Genomic DNA, 15,351 nt, shown 5'->3' on the forward strand with positions numbered 1-15,351 from the left:
GTGCTTTTAGGCTTTATTTCCTGGCATTGGGGCCCTGGGTTGCACAGTCTGTCTTGCTGCCCGTTTTCATCTGGTTTATCTGTGCTCGAATATGTGACTGTGGACAGCCAGCTGCCGTTCACACTGCATTGGGTCTGCTAGTTGCCTCCCCGAGCTTGGAGTCTGCCAGCCACCATTTTTTCCTGCTGCGACCCCTCCCTGCTGGGCACCGACTCCACCCCTCTTACCAGTCTGGATGAATGGTTGTTGGGACTTCTGTACAGTTCAGTTTTCTGTCTGTTCTGGTGGTTTTTTTGGTTTCTAAATTTTTGTTGTCCTTAATTTTGATGGTACAAGGAGGCTCGGTGTGTCCACCTGGGCCTCCATCTTGGCCAGAAGTCTGTAGTTTGTCTTTTACCTTGTTCATAATGTCCTTTGATGTATAAAAGTTTCTCATTTAGATGATATCCATTTAATCTTTTTTTTATTTGGTGTTTTTGCTTTTGTTTTTATGTCTGACTCCTTTGTCAAATCCAGTGTCATAAAGATTCACCCATGTGTTCTTCTAAGAGTTTTGTGGTCTAGCTCTTATGTTTAAGTTGTTGATCCGTATTCAGTTAATATTTATGTATGGTGTAAGGTGGAAATACCTTTGTCCCAGCACCATCTATTGAAGATACTATTCTGTTCCCATTGAATAAACTGGGCACCATCTGAACTCAGTTCTGTTCATTGCATGTGGATATATGTGTTTGTATGTCTGCCTGTCTGTGTCTATGTCAGTACCATAATGTTTTATTTACTGTAGCTTTGTAGTAAGTTTTAAAATCAGGAAGCGTGAGTCCTCACACTTCTTCTTTTTCAAGATTTGGCTACTCAGGGTCAGGGTCCCTTGTAATTCATTGTGAATTTGAGGAATGGCTTTTGCCATTCCGAAAAAGTCCTTTGCATTTTTTATAGAGTTTGCACTGAATGTGTATATTGCTTTGCACAGTAGTGACATCTTGATAATATTACGCCTTCCTCTTTCTTAACAGGGGATGTCTTTTCATTTATTTAGGTCTAATGTCTTCAGCAGTGTGTTGGAATTTTTGGTGACAAGTCTTCACACTTCCTCGGTTAAACTAATTCCCAGTTTATTGTTTTAGATGGTAGTGAAATGCGGTTGCTTTCTGAATTTCTTTTTTTGATTGTTCATTGTTGGTGTATAGAAACACAACTGATTCTTGTGTGTTGTTGTCCCCTATAATTTTGCTGAGTTCTTTATTAGCACTGATAACTTCTTGTGGATTCTTTGAGAATTATATATAGAATCATGTCATCTGTGAATAGAGATAGTTTTACTTGTACCATTCCATTTTGAATGATTTTTATTTCTTTCTTATTGTTTAATTGTTCTGGCTAGAATTTAAAGTATGGTGTTGAATAGCAGTCATGAAAGCAGGCATCTTTGTCTTATTTCTGACCAATTTCAGTCCTTGGGGAAGGATTTTTCAGTTTTTCACCATTGTGTATGATGCTAACTGGGTTTTTCATACATGCCCTTCTTCATGACAATTTTAGCATCCATTTTTGTTAATGCTTATTTTCAATTCAAATGTATTCTTGAATTTTACATGAAAGCTAATGAGAAAACATGAAAAATGATAAGATAATTAGAGGTTTCAAACAGAATGAGAAAAAATCACTCTTGTTAAAATTGGTGACTTCTTTTAGACTTCAGGTTTGAATGAAAAGAATTTAGTGTATGCACAAAATATTGGAAATAATTGTTAAAGATTATATCAAAGATATCAGGGATCACAAATTTCACATATTTTATACTTAATATGGTATGCATATGACACATATAAGAAACTGAGTTATCTCACATGCTTTTTTATTAAAGCTTCTGTAGTGTTAGAGTCTCTCCACTCACCTCTCCCGTGCATCAGAGTGATTTATAATTACCTTTTGAACATAAGACTTTTATACTTATTTTCAGGAGTGGTTGTGGACGAATAAAGAGTACTTCCTAGAAATACATAGCTGTACCAAATGTTCCTTATAGTAGCACTTAACACCACATTACTGTTCTTTTAAAGATTTGATGTTATTTAATTATAAAAATGGTTAAAACTCGATCTTTCATATCAAAGTTTTAGGGCATATTTTCATCCTTCTACAAGGATGCAAGTAATTCTATCTGTAATTCATAGTTAGATCTGTATCAAAGGGAGTCAAATTTCAAGTAGACACTGGTGTAAAAGTTCCCTTATGTCAAGGAGATACTACTCTTTTGCTGCCTAAGTAGCACCCTGAAAACCAAGTTCCCATCTAACTTTCGGAAAAGGGGGCTTTATTAGGTTTGTACATGTAGATGTGAAAATGGGAAAAACCAAATACTTTCTCTTTCTTGCAGACTCTTGCAGATGTCATTGAAGGGAAGGGATGGGAAATAAAGTCAGTAACAGCTATTGTCTATGACAGTAATATAATACAATAGATGGCAAGTAGCCTCAATGATTACAATCTTATTTAGAAAAGTATTTTTAAAGACATTTTGTGGTTATAGTTTTGCTTTCATATTCTTACAGATTTACAGTATGACTTTGAGACTATCTGCCTTATTTGAAGAAAAAATGAAGAAAATATCCTCTGATTTTAAAATTGGTCAAAAATTCAATGAAAAACTTCGAAGAAGCCAGAGGTTCAGGAGACAGCAAAACTGTAACCGTGTCAATCAGGCTAACAGAAGTATCAGGTGATTTACCAGCTTTGTATGCAATATTGTAAAATTTCAGGTTGTAAGACCATCTTTAATTTTATTATGATAAAATTTCTCAATCATTGTATAGTATATTCAGAGTAGTCCGTTTTTGGCTGGAAAGCATTCCATGTGTATATAGAACTGGTGCATTGATTTGTAATTACATAAATTTATAAGCATTTAAATTTATCTGGCAACTAAATATAATGCACTTAGGTGTGGATTTCCTTGAGTTTATTCATCTTAGAATTTGTCCAGCTTTGTGGATGCATAATATTTTTCATGAAATTTGGGTGGTTGTCAGCTGTATTTCTTCCAATATTTTTTTTTGCCTTTTTCTTCTCTTTCTAGTGTTGCAGTTATACGTATATTGGTGGATGTATAACTCTGATGCTCTCTTCATTTTTCCCCCCCGTATTTTTCCTTTATGTTTTTCAGATTGGATCATCTTTATTGACTGACCTAACTTTGCATTCACTGTTTCTTGTACCAGCTCAAATCTGCCCTTGGGTCCATATTGGTGTATTTGTTTTCAGTTGTAATTTTTAACTCCAGAATTTCCATTTGGTTTATTTTCCATAACTCATCCCTCTTTACTGATATTCTGTCATCATATTTTCCTTTGATTCTGTATACAAGAATTTATTTCATTTTCAGATATTTATAATTGTTGACTTATTTGGTCAAAAAGCTCAGAAACAGCTGAAGTAAAATCAATGAATTTAGAAGTAATAATTAGTAAGTTTATTGTGCATTAACCAAAAAGACTTCGTAAAACAAGAGCACTCAAACGAAAACATGGAATGAGACTCGGTGTATTGTTAAAAAGCAGTTTATAGAGAGAACTGTGACTGTTTCTTCTTCATGGTGATTGATTATAATACTTGAATTTTCAGTGTTTACCCAACGATAGCTTTGGGAAATAGTGCAAGTTTTGCTTAGGATTTCCAGAGGCATAAGTAAGAAGTGATGTAGGTCAAGTTAGTTGTGCAAAATAAGCTAAATTAAGCTTTATTTGTATGGCTAAATTGCCTTTGCTCAGAATTTTCAAGGCTTGTTGCTGTTTTTCATCTGGGTCCTATCAGACAGTTTCTGTTGATGGTATCTTTTTCCTGTAGATGGACAAACACTCCTGTTTCTTCATATGTCATGTAATTATTTTTTTGTTGAAAACAGCATATTTATTTATTTTTATTGATTTTCAGAGAGAGAGAAACACCCATTTGTTGTCCCACTTATTTATGCACTTATTGGTTGCTTCTTGTATGTGCCCTGATCAGGGATCAGACCCGTAACTTGGCGTTATCAGGATCAGGCTCTAGCTAACTGAGCTACCTAGCCAGGGCCCAAACTGGGCATATTTAATTATATAATCTGGCAATTCTGGAAATCACATCTGTCCCAGGTTTTATTATTGCTGTTTGTAGAAATGCAGGATTCTGATCCTTCTCCCTTAGTGATAGGAGCTGGCAACCTTTCGGCTCGCAGGCTGACACACAGCCCACTGAGCCACACCAGCCTCAGCACAGTTATTACTTTAAAAAATTGTGGTCATCTTTTAGCCGAAATGCTTGAGATACTCCAGGAAAGCCCTTACCCAGATCTGTAATAGAAATGCAACAATTAACTTGTTTTACATTTCTACTATTTTCCCCATGGCTCAGGGGCCAAACATGGTGAATTGGCACATAGATGTAAGCAGTTTGGCCTTAGAAAAAGCCTTTTTGTTCATTTTTTTTTAGTTGAATTCACTAGGGTGACATTGGTTAATAAAATTACAGGCCTAAGGGGTACAGTTCAGTAATACAGCAGGTGTGTACTGTGTGTTCATCACCCCGAGTCAGGTCTCCTTCCGTCACCGTGTCACTCCCCACCTTGACTTTTTCCTGCCATCCCCACTCACCTGTTTGCCTCTGTTCTTTCTGCTCAGGTTTTGTTGATTTCTCTTCTTAATTTTATAGTGTGTTTAGAAACATAAATAGGAGACTAGAGAGAAAGTTGGGTCATACTGAGATGCAGATTCATAATGTGGAAAATGCCTATATTACATAAATCCTGGCTCACCTAAGTGTTTAATTCAAAGAACTTGAGATATTCAGTGTGATTTTCTCTAATTGTTACTTGGATCAGTTGTTCATTACTTCAGTTTGTAATAAAATGATGTCAAATTTAGAGTAAGAGTATTAATAGTAATTCATGCCAGAATAAGATGTTATTAATGAATGTTTTGATCTAAAATTATTTTTTGATTAAATAAGACACTTTTATTTAAGCATTTTGTTTTGTTAAATATTGTTTCCTTTGTTCATCTCTTTGACCAGAAATATGAAGCAGAAGCGTTTAAAATCTCAGACAAGAGTAGTTACTGAGTCGGTGGGCTCTCCTACCCAGTCTACCTCCAGTCAGGCAGCTTACTCTGCAAGCCACAAGACAAGCGCTAGTGTCTCTTCAGGCGTTACTTCTGGCGACTCTTCAGATTCAACAGGATCATCAGAAAGAATAAGAAGAAATAGAACTGTCACTCTAACAAATGGTTCTGCCTTATCTGGTGAGAAGTGGAACATTATGTTACTCAACTGCTGAGCGCTTAGATGTTTAATACTGCTAGTTACTGTGGGTTTGTAGGAAGGAATAAATATGACATGGCCTTCACAACTCAGGGAACTTAAAATTCAGTGGGAGACAAAAGTAACAAACATAGAGCAATTAGATTATGTTTGATAAGTATTGTCCTTTGCAAATGGTACTGCCCCATTTTATGCAAATTTGAATCCTCCACATTTTAAATAATGTGATATCACACATACGCAAACTTTGGCATTTAAGTTAAAAAAAACTTTGACATTTAAATAAAAAGAGGCATCGTAATTACAGCTGATGACCTAGTAAATTCTAAGTTATGTTACTGTTATTTGGTAGTATAACCAGCTGATGCTAATCCTTTGCTGGCATTGTGTGGGTAAGGCTGTAGTGTTTATGTGCTTCAGTGTTGCTCTGAGTGATTTTGGTGAATTGTGATGATAATATAATTGTTGTAATTAAAATAATAGGATCAAGCAGGTAGAATGTACTCATGTTTAAGAGACTGGCAAGCCTTGCAGAAGAGTCCCTTAATTGGGTCTGTTGTTGAGTAAGGGAGTCACATGAAGAATCCTGTTTTAAGAAGATAGATCATTTTGGAAGTGATATGCAGGGAAGAGGAAGAATCTGGAAACAGTCCACGTAGCAGGTAGTGGAATAGAGTGGGAGCAGTCAAAGTGGACAAACGGCAGAGCAATTTCAAAGGAAGGAACACAGTTTGGTGACCAGCATTTTTCTAACATATTCACTTTTTTCTAACAGAGAGTTGGGTCACGTAAGGTGTAAAATTTGTCTTTTAACAGTGTTCCCATTCATTTTGATGTTTTCATTCTGTGATAGGCATGTAAGAAGTAAGTCTGGATGAAGGAACAGGAAATTTGAGTTTCCTGTCTTGTGCTCCCACTGGGGCATACACTTTTTTATTGGGAATATAAGGGCGAAATGACCTGTATTATTGAAATTATTTCTTTCTTTTTCCATTTTTTTAAAGCATGTAAAAATGACCATTATTGAGCTGAAAGGTACAATTATACTGTTAGGAAGGGCTATTAGGGAGAATTCCTAGATTTGAAATGTTGGATTTGAAATGATAGGTCTTTTCTGTTGGAAATGCCTGTTTCATAACAGAAGGAAGTGGATAGCAAGGCTAATTAAATGTTTAAATGCAAGTTTGTTTATTAAATATATAAATTGAATTTTCTGAAACCAGGAGAAATATGTTACTTTCAGAAATAAGAAAACAGATTTGATTTGGTATAATGATTATGTACCTTTGATACCAAAATTTTACCAGCTGTTTTTTCAAATAATTTTTAAGAATATACTCTTAAGTATTTTAAGAATCTGCTCCAAGTCTTCTGTTGTGAAGTAACTGCTTATGTGTGTAAAGATAGAATATGTATAATGAACTGTTGATGGCTTTATTTTTTTTAGAAAGTGAAATGGAAGATTCCTTAGGTACCTCTTCATCATCTTCAGCTTCAAGTAGTTCTGAGGAAAGCAAAGAGAGTTCAAGAGCTCGTGAACCCTCCTTACGTGGAAGGCTGGCCAGAAGCAGCAGTCTCAGAGTGACCAGAACCAGAGCTGCCCAGAGAAAAACTGGTAAGAGACTCTCAGTGGTGCTTTGGAGGAATGTATATCAGGAGAATTCAAAAGTTAAACATTAAATGGCTTATTGATTTAATGCATCTACATATGATTATATGTTTTTTAGGCTTTTTAAAAAATTGAGGTGTAACTGACACATAACATTATATTAGTTTCAGGTGTACAACATAATGATTTGATATTTGTATACACTGTGAAATGACCACAAGTCTAGCTCCCATGCATCACAATATATAGTTACAGAAGTTCCTTTTTCATTTTTCTCTTGAGATGAGGACTTTTAAGATTTACTCTTTTAGAACTTTTAAACATGCAATACAATACTAACTCTAGTCACCATGCTGTACATTAAATCCCCATGATTTAGATTTATTTATTTTACTCGAAGTTTGGACCCTTTGACCCCTTTCACCTATTTCAGTGTTGTCTGTATTCATGAGCTTGGTTTTGTTTGTTTTTTAGATTCCACATACAAGTGAGATCATATGGTATTTGTTTTCCTCTAACTTATTTCACTTAGCATAATGCTCTTAAGGTCCCTGTGTGTTGTTGCAAATATGAGGAATCCATTCTTCTTATGGCTGAATAGTATTCCATTGTATCTGTATATCACATCATCTTTATCCATTCATCTATTGATGGACACTGCTTGTTTCCATATCTTGACTATTGCAAATAATGCTACAATGAACATGTAGGTTCATAGAACTTCTGGAATTGTTTTTGTTTTCTTTGGATAAATACCCAAAAGTGGAGTAGCTGGATGATATGGTAGTTGTAGTTTTAATTTTTTGAGGACCCTCTGTGCTGTTTTCCATAGCAGCTGCACTGATTGACATTCCCACCGACAGTAGGCAAGGGTTCCCTTTTCTTCACACCTTGCAAACACTTGTTATTTCTTATTGATTTATTTTTTTTGATACTAGCCACTCTGATACCTCACTGTGTTTTGATTCGTATTGCCCTGATGATGAGTGGTGTCGAGCATCTTTTCATGAGCACGCTGGCCATCTGTATCTTTTTTGGAAAATGTCTATTCAGGTTCTTTGCCTGTTTTGATTTCGATTTTTTTTTTTTTTGAGTTGTAGAAGTTCATGATTTCCTTTGCTCTGCAGAAGCTTTTAGTTTGATGATTTAGTCCCACCTGTTTGTTTTTGCTTCTGTTGCCTTTGTTGGTCAAACAAATGGGTCTCCTAAGAGTCAAAGAGTCATCAAGGCCAATGTCAAGAGTTTATTGCCTATGATTTCTCTAGGAGTTTTATAGTTTCAGGTTTACATTTAGGTCTTAAATCTATTTTGAGTTAATTTTTGTGTGTGGTGGTGTAAGATAGTAGTCTAGTTTCTTTTACATGTAGCTGTCCAGTTTTTTCTATACCATTTATTTATTTTTAAGCATTTTTTAAATTGTTGTTCAAGTACAGTTTTCTGCTCTCCCCACTACCACAGGCCCCCCCGTTTCTGTCCCTCCTTGTTATTGTCCATGTGTCCTTCATACTTGTTCTGCAGACCCTTTGCCCTTCCCCCTATAATCCCCTCCCCTCTCCGCTCTGGTCACAGTCAGCCTGTTCTCAGTATCAGTGTCTGGTTATATTTTGCTTGTTTGTTCATTTTGTTCATTAGATTCCTCTTAAAGGTGAGAGCATATGGTATTTGTCTTTCATCGCCTGGCTTATTTCACTTAGCATAATGTTCTCCAGTTCCATCCATGCTGTTGAGAAGGGTAGAAGCTCCTTCTTTCTTTCTGCTGCATAGAATTCCATTGTGTCAATGTACCATAGTTTTTTGATCCACTCATTTACTGATGGGCACCTGGGTTGCTTCCAACACTTGGCTATTGTAAATTGTGCTGCCATGAACATTGGGGTGCATAGGCTCTTTTGGATTGGTGTTTCAGGGTTCTTAGGATATAATCCTAGCAGTGGAATTCCTGGGTCAAAAGGCAGTTCATTTTTAGTTTTTTTGAGAAAATTCCATACTGTTTTCCATAGTGGTTGCACCAGTCTGCATTTCCACCAGCAGTGCACTAGGGTTCCCTTTTCTCCTCACCCTCTCCAGCACTTGTTTGTTACTCTGTTTATGATGGCCATTCTCAGCGGTCCTACACCATTTATTGAAGAGTCTGTCCTTTCCCCATTGTATATTTTTGGCTCCATTGTAGTAAATTTATTGACCATGTACGTGTGGGTTTATTTCTAGATTGTCTATTCTTTTCCCTCCTTCAGGCCTTTTAGATTTAGAAAGAAAAATCTGGTTTGGGTAGTAAAATGTAAGCAGTATCAGTACTAAAATAATAAGAGTCATTTTAAAAATGTTGAAATAAGGAAGACCTTTCTAATCTTATTGTTACTTTATTTCTAGGTCCAGTTTCTTTAGAAAATGGATGTGGCAGAAAAGCCACTAGAAAGAGGGTCTATTTAAGTGACTCTGATAACAATTCAGCGGAGACTGGTGAAAGTCTAAAAGCTCGAGGTGGAAATAACCGGAAAGTGCTACGAAAGTGTGCTGCTGTGGCTGCCAATAAGATAAAGCTGATGAGTGATGTAGAGGAAAATTCTAGCTCTGAAAGTGTCTGTTCTGGCCGTAAGCTGCCTCACCGCAACGCTTCTGCTGTAGCTAGAAAAAAGTTATTATATAATTCTGAAGATGATCAGAGCTTAAAGTCAGAAACTGAAGAAGAGGAGCCGAAAGAAAAAAATCAACCATCACCAGTGTCCAGCTCTCATGCTGCCCAGAATAATGTGAGTGAATCTGAAAATGGAGATTCGGAGTCAGAAAGCGACTTGCAGGTAGTCCGGAAAAGTTGGCACACTAATGGTTACAAGTCACACACTCCAACAACCTCTAAAACAAAATTTCTTAAAATAGAGTCCTCTGAGGAAGACTCTAAAAGTCATGGTTCGGATAACGGACGTAACAGAACTACTGGCCCGTCAACTTCTGGGCAGAAACTTAAGGCAAGAAGCATCTCAGGGGAGGAGGAGGAAGCAGATTCTGAACCAAGAAAATATGATGGTAGGAAATACAACACAGGTTGCAAGAATGCTGCTTTCCTTAAAAAAGCAAAGATCTTCAGTGATTCAGAGGACTCTGAATCTGAAGAAGATAAAAAAGATGGTAGATGTCACAAGATGGCAACAAACCCGATGTCAGGAAATCTGAAGTGCGAACCTATTGCTGGGTCCCACTGTTTCTCAGATCATGTATCTGAAACTGATTTGGAGTCAGATGATGACAAAACAAAAGAAAAACCAAACAATTTTATGAAAGGTAATTGAAAACATTTCACCGATTTATTCTTACTGTCCTTTTCTCATAGCATACGTTGCTGTGTGCTCACATAACTGTTTGTTGAGCACATTTAGTTTAATTCCCGTAACAGGCAATCTTGGCCTTAAGTATTTCTGTAAAGATTTCATTTCTTGTATTGGTAATGGGGGTATTGTATTGGCTAATAAGGGTTTAAGAAAAGCAGAGGCAAGCACATTTATGACCTGTTGGTAGTGTGAGAAGAGGAAAGAAGAGGGTAGGACTGGTTGAATGTGGTAAGTAATAATAATAATAGCAGCTAACAGAACAGTTACTGAGATGTTCTGTGTGTCATGATATTTTTCTGAATGCTTTGTTGATTAATCAGTTTAGCATTCTTATCTTTTATGAGAGAGGAACTATTACCATTATTGTCAGTTTTACTGATAACTCTGGAGCATGGAGAGGTGACCTAAGTTGCTGAATTGAGATTGCACTCCTGGTAAATGGGGATTGATGAGAAATATTAATGAGCAGGGGGCAGCTAAAGCTGGGATGAAAGGTTGTCAGTGTGATAGGAACTTCTAAAGTTAAGAAGAGTTTCAGGAAGGCTGAGAGTAAGTGGTTTGTGTGCATATGCTAGTGTGGTGGTAAAGAGAGTTTAGTCTGTATTCATGTAAAATGTTTCAGTGTCACGTGTTTTGTTGGAGTAGCTGGAAAGGCATGGGATTTTACTGATGAGAGTATGTAGTACCTGTGAATGAATGGTGCTGAGGCTAACAAGTTACTTCTTTCCACCATGCTGTCATCCTCCTTCCAAGTTAATAAGAATGAAGAATTCTGGACTGAAGTTGTTTAAATGTTCTATTAAAGATTAAAGGAATACTTTTAATTTTTAGATTCTGCATCACAAGACCATGGACAAAGAAGAAAAGTTTCCAGGAAAAGGGTCTGTTCCAGTGACTCAGAGAGCAATTCGAAGGTGGTTAAGAAATCCTCCAAAGCCAAAACGGGTCTCCTAAGGATTCCTCGAAGGTGTGCAACCACCGCTGCCAGTAAGATTAAACTTATGAGTGATGTGGAAGATGTTAGTTTAGGAACTATGTGTACTAGAAGCAAAAGTGGAAGGAAAAAGCCCCTCCATTTTGCATGTGCCACAGCTAAGACCACAGGGAGCGATTCCGACGTAGATGTAAACTGTGAAGTGCCAAACGACCAGGATGCCTGTGAAGGAGAGTCACCTGAAGTCGACTCAGAAGGGAGTACAAAGAGCATCCATCAGTCTTCAAATGGAGACTCAGGTTCTGAAGGTATGTCAGACTCGGAACATAGGAACAGGCCTGTGAGGCATACCAATAATCACAACACAAAAGCTGCACCTTCTAGAACCAAGAATTCATTGATTGCGTCTTCAGAGGAAGATTCAAAAAGCCATATTCCAGGGGGTGAGATTGGTAGAAAATTTTCTTCCGAGTCAGCTTTGGAGCAGAAAGATACTGCAGAGACTAACTTTGAAGAGGAACTGAACTACGGGCTGCGCAGGTGGAACGGCAGAAGACTCAGGACCTATGGGAAGGCTCCTTTCAGTAAGACAGAAGTGATCCAGGACTCGCAGGAAGCAGCCAAGACAGAAATAAAAAGAAAGAGACTACATCCTGAGTTGGGGAATGTGAAAACTTCAGAAACAACAGGGAATTCTGAGTGTGGGCCCGACACTAGCCCCAGATCTGATTCAGAGTTGGGGTCTGTAACTGAATCGGATGTTGACTGTGCCGATGAGACAAAAACCAAAAAGAGGAAAATGAGAGGAAAAGCAAAAGTAGTTAGAAAAGGTAAAACTTTTACAGCTAACGTATCTAAAACTGTGAGGCGACAAAGACAGAGCAAGCGCCCTAGGTTGAGTGTGGATGATAATGACTGGGAGGGTTTGGACTATGCAAGATCTAAGCGAGTTCTTCGGCGTTCAAAAATAAAAACGAGAAATCAGGGTAGAAGGACCGTGAGATACCATGATGGGGATGATGACAGAAACTTAGAAAATGTGTTAGATTTTGATGATTGCACCTTATGACCTTGAGGGAAGACCAGTTCATTTAAACAGAAAATGGACTGGAGTTTATGTGAAACCTGGCTGTTGAAATTATTTTTTGTCCTAAAATTCAGGGAATATATTTATATTTTTCTATGAAAAGTTATGAATGTGACTAAATCATGACTGTTATTTTTATTTGCACTTGCTTGCCTTTGTAGCAGCATTCAGCACAGGTGCCAAAATATGCTTCATTTTGGGGGCAGATCTACTTAAACAGTATGTGACTACATACATGTAGCAGGAGTTCGAGATATGTTAAACACTAGACATCTTGGTTATCATAACCAATGAGCATTACTTTCATGGTAGCAAGTGCCATGCAGATGTTTTCTAAATTCGTGAAGAGGTGGTCGTTTCTAACCCGTGTCCCATTGTAGTAGAACAATTTCACATGACCTATGTTTACGGATTTTTCATGAATATTACGTGCATACCGACATTACAATCATGGGGGGTGTTGACCATGATTAGTAGTAGGGAAAGTACCTACCACTTTTTTTTCTTTCCCTGGCTACTTTAGAATGCATTATCCCAGATTTGGTCATTTTCATTGAAATGGTTTTCAGTTTTCTTTCCAAATATTGTTGAGTCTCTTTATTTTAAAGTAAAATATCATTTTTATTTTATAAACTTGAATTTATAAAGTGCTGGTAAATTATTTTTAATGTTTTGATTGTATATTTCAAACCTCTAAGGCCAGACCTTCGTCCTAGCATTTTCTTTTAAATTGTGCACTAACAAATGCCATGTCATTTTCTTTCCAAGACCTCCTGGTCTCCATGTAAGGGATTTAACCAAACTCTTGGTCTTCCATAGTCTTACTCTGTGAATTAGAGGAATTTGTGTGCCTTAGATTTAGGAAAAGTTTGTTCTTTAATAGAGTGTACAGGACTAAAAGTGTTTAAATTATATGTAGTTTCCCCCATTTTTACTGAAATCGTAGGGTTGAGTGAAGTGTGCAATTACAGATCTCATCTATCCAGGAAACCAGTTCAATGTTACTCTCCATCTCTTTGTTTTAGCTTTGCTGCCTTGTGCAATCTCAAGCATTCTTCGCTGGGCAACTAAGTGTATCTTTACTAGTGACCTCTAGTTACAATCGAAGAAAGTCATGTTTTGTGGGAAAATAATTTTGGAATCCATTTAAAGTGAAACTTATATCATCAAATACCATAGTACACTTATTTTTTTCGAGCCAAATAATTTCTTACTTGATAGGTTGTGCTACTCCAAACAGTGTAGGTAGCCATTCCTAGCTTGTTGTGCCTGAAGATGGACTTGATTCAAATGGTTTACATATTTTGTTGTGAAGGGGTATGTTACAGTACTTCCACCTTTGCTGTTTATTGGCCCTAACTATTTGGTTTCAGACAAAATTAACCTTTTTTTCTCCTGTGTATCCTTAAGATGGCAGATATGGAAAAGCACCAGACTCTGGTATTAGTGTTAGAAAATGTTCTTAAGTGCTGTTACGTCGTTGTTACCTATTCTGTTGGACATGGTAGGAGCTATTTTCTCTTCCTACGTTAATGTAAGGGGAAGGATATTTTTGGACATTGCCAGCGGAGATAGGTGGTATACCGCCTTCCCTTTGGTGGTTTAGAGAGCTGTCACCACTGTAGAACTAGGACGTGCTTCTTCTCAAAGCTTGTGTTAAGTTTGTAGTAGACAGTTTGATGCAGGGTAATTGTCCTTGGTTTTTGACCTGAAAAAATTAATGGAATGCTCTTTCCTTCCTGAATTTTAAGAAGTGGTGACAGATGTCATATCCATTTATTTATTTAAACTCTTCTTTAAGTTTAATGTCTCTTCTCAGGGTTTTAACTCCATGTTTACCATCATTTGCAAAAAGGTACCAAAAACCCAAAAATAAATACGGAACACATTCATAAACACACATTCTTTTGGTAAAATGATACTTTGACCATTTAGCTTTCACCAATAGAACTATTCTTATCTCTTAGACTGAATTAATGATTTAGTTAATGATTGGCTAGTCAACTAATTACTAATTTTTCATTTTGTCCAAAATGGTTAGAGCCTTGTTTACAGAAGAAGTATTCTGGTTTCATCTGAAAAAAACAAAACAAGAATTGACCTGGTGACTTTGAAGGCATGATTGACAATGGTAGCTTCTCAAGTGCTGAAGTAAAACTAAGGGATTACAGAGAGAATAATTTTTATGGTGTTTTTTGGTCATGGTGCTATTCTTAAGTTGAACTTGGAATATGTGACACACACTCCTAAATACCTTTCAGGAAAATTAATAAATAATGGTTCAAAATGTTTACATTGAGCACTAGAAGGCTTGACTTTTTTCTGCTTGTCTTTCTGCGATAGTGCACAAGGATTTAATGCACAGATGTACTTGACTGTGTTTGGGATCAGCCTGAATGTGGACTGATCCAGGAGTGCTGAAGCTTCCCATTGCACTTGAAATAACTTAATGGTATATGATAAAAAAAGACTACTGTGGTTGTGTATATCCAAAGTCCTATGATTTTATTCATTTATGGTTTAAACAAAAAGGTTTGAGCTAACTTAGATTTGATTTTTGATTTCTTTGAAAGGCTAATTTTACCAAGCGTATTAAGAAAAAAAGTTTTCATTTAGAAAGTAGGTGAGATTTTAAAAGCATTTTTTCCATATCCTACTTATTTAAAAAAGGGTATGCTGACAATGTATAGTAATTTCTGAATAAAAGGAAAGTTTATTCCTAGATTTCTAGGGTGGTCATTCTCCCTTTTTTATTTTAGGGTAAAATCTCTGATTAAATCCTTTCTCAATTTGGTAATCCATAGAAAAGAATAACGCAGTTACGGCTTCTAAGTTAGAAAACAAAAGTTTCTTTTAAATAGTAGAGAGTTGTACCTGAAAAGGGAAATAGTTTTTTAATAACGAAGTGGGAGGAAAGACCTTCTGTTTTAGGAAAATGCACTTCAAAACCTGGAAGTGCAACTGGGAAAAGGAGACACAAACCAATAAAAATGCTGTCCGAGGGGTACTCCTGTCCAAAACCACCACCGCACATCACCAGTCTTCCCACTCCACTGGTTGATGACATTGTAAGTAAAAACTCAAATTTAGGATCACATTG

The 15,351-nt window shown here is 36.7% G+C and overlaps 1 protein-coding gene across 2 annotated transcripts in view; it reads left to right on the plus strand.

Annotated features, from left to right (window-relative positions):
- BRWD1 (bromodomain and WD repeat domain containing 1) overlaps positions 1-15,351 on the plus strand; it is a 106,374-nt gene that overhangs the window by 80,781 nt on the left and 10,242 nt on the right. The window contains exons 37-41 of one of the 2 annotated variants that reach the window (XM_045852455.1): positions 2,556-2,722; positions 5,050-5,276; positions 6,743-6,910; positions 9,275-10,183; positions 11,062-11,994. In XM_045852455.1, the coding sequence (XP_045708411.1) occupies positions 2,556-2,722; positions 5,050-5,276; positions 6,743-6,910; positions 9,275-10,183; positions 11,062-11,994 (2,404 nt within the window). Of the gene's footprint in view, positions 1-2,555; positions 2,723-5,049; positions 5,277-6,742; positions 6,911-9,274; positions 10,184-11,061; positions 14,544-15,351 lie in introns of those variants that run through there. The other variant, XM_045852454.1, reaches the window with a different exon arrangement.

Source organism: Phyllostomus hastatus, unplaced genomic scaffold, assembly GCF_019186645.2.
Source record: "Phyllostomus hastatus isolate PE091 unplaced genomic scaffold, TTU_PhHast_1.1 phas_contig_948, whole genome shotgun sequence".
Classification (NCBI taxonomy): Eukaryota; Metazoa; Chordata; class Mammalia; order Chiroptera; family Phyllostomidae; genus Phyllostomus; species Phyllostomus hastatus.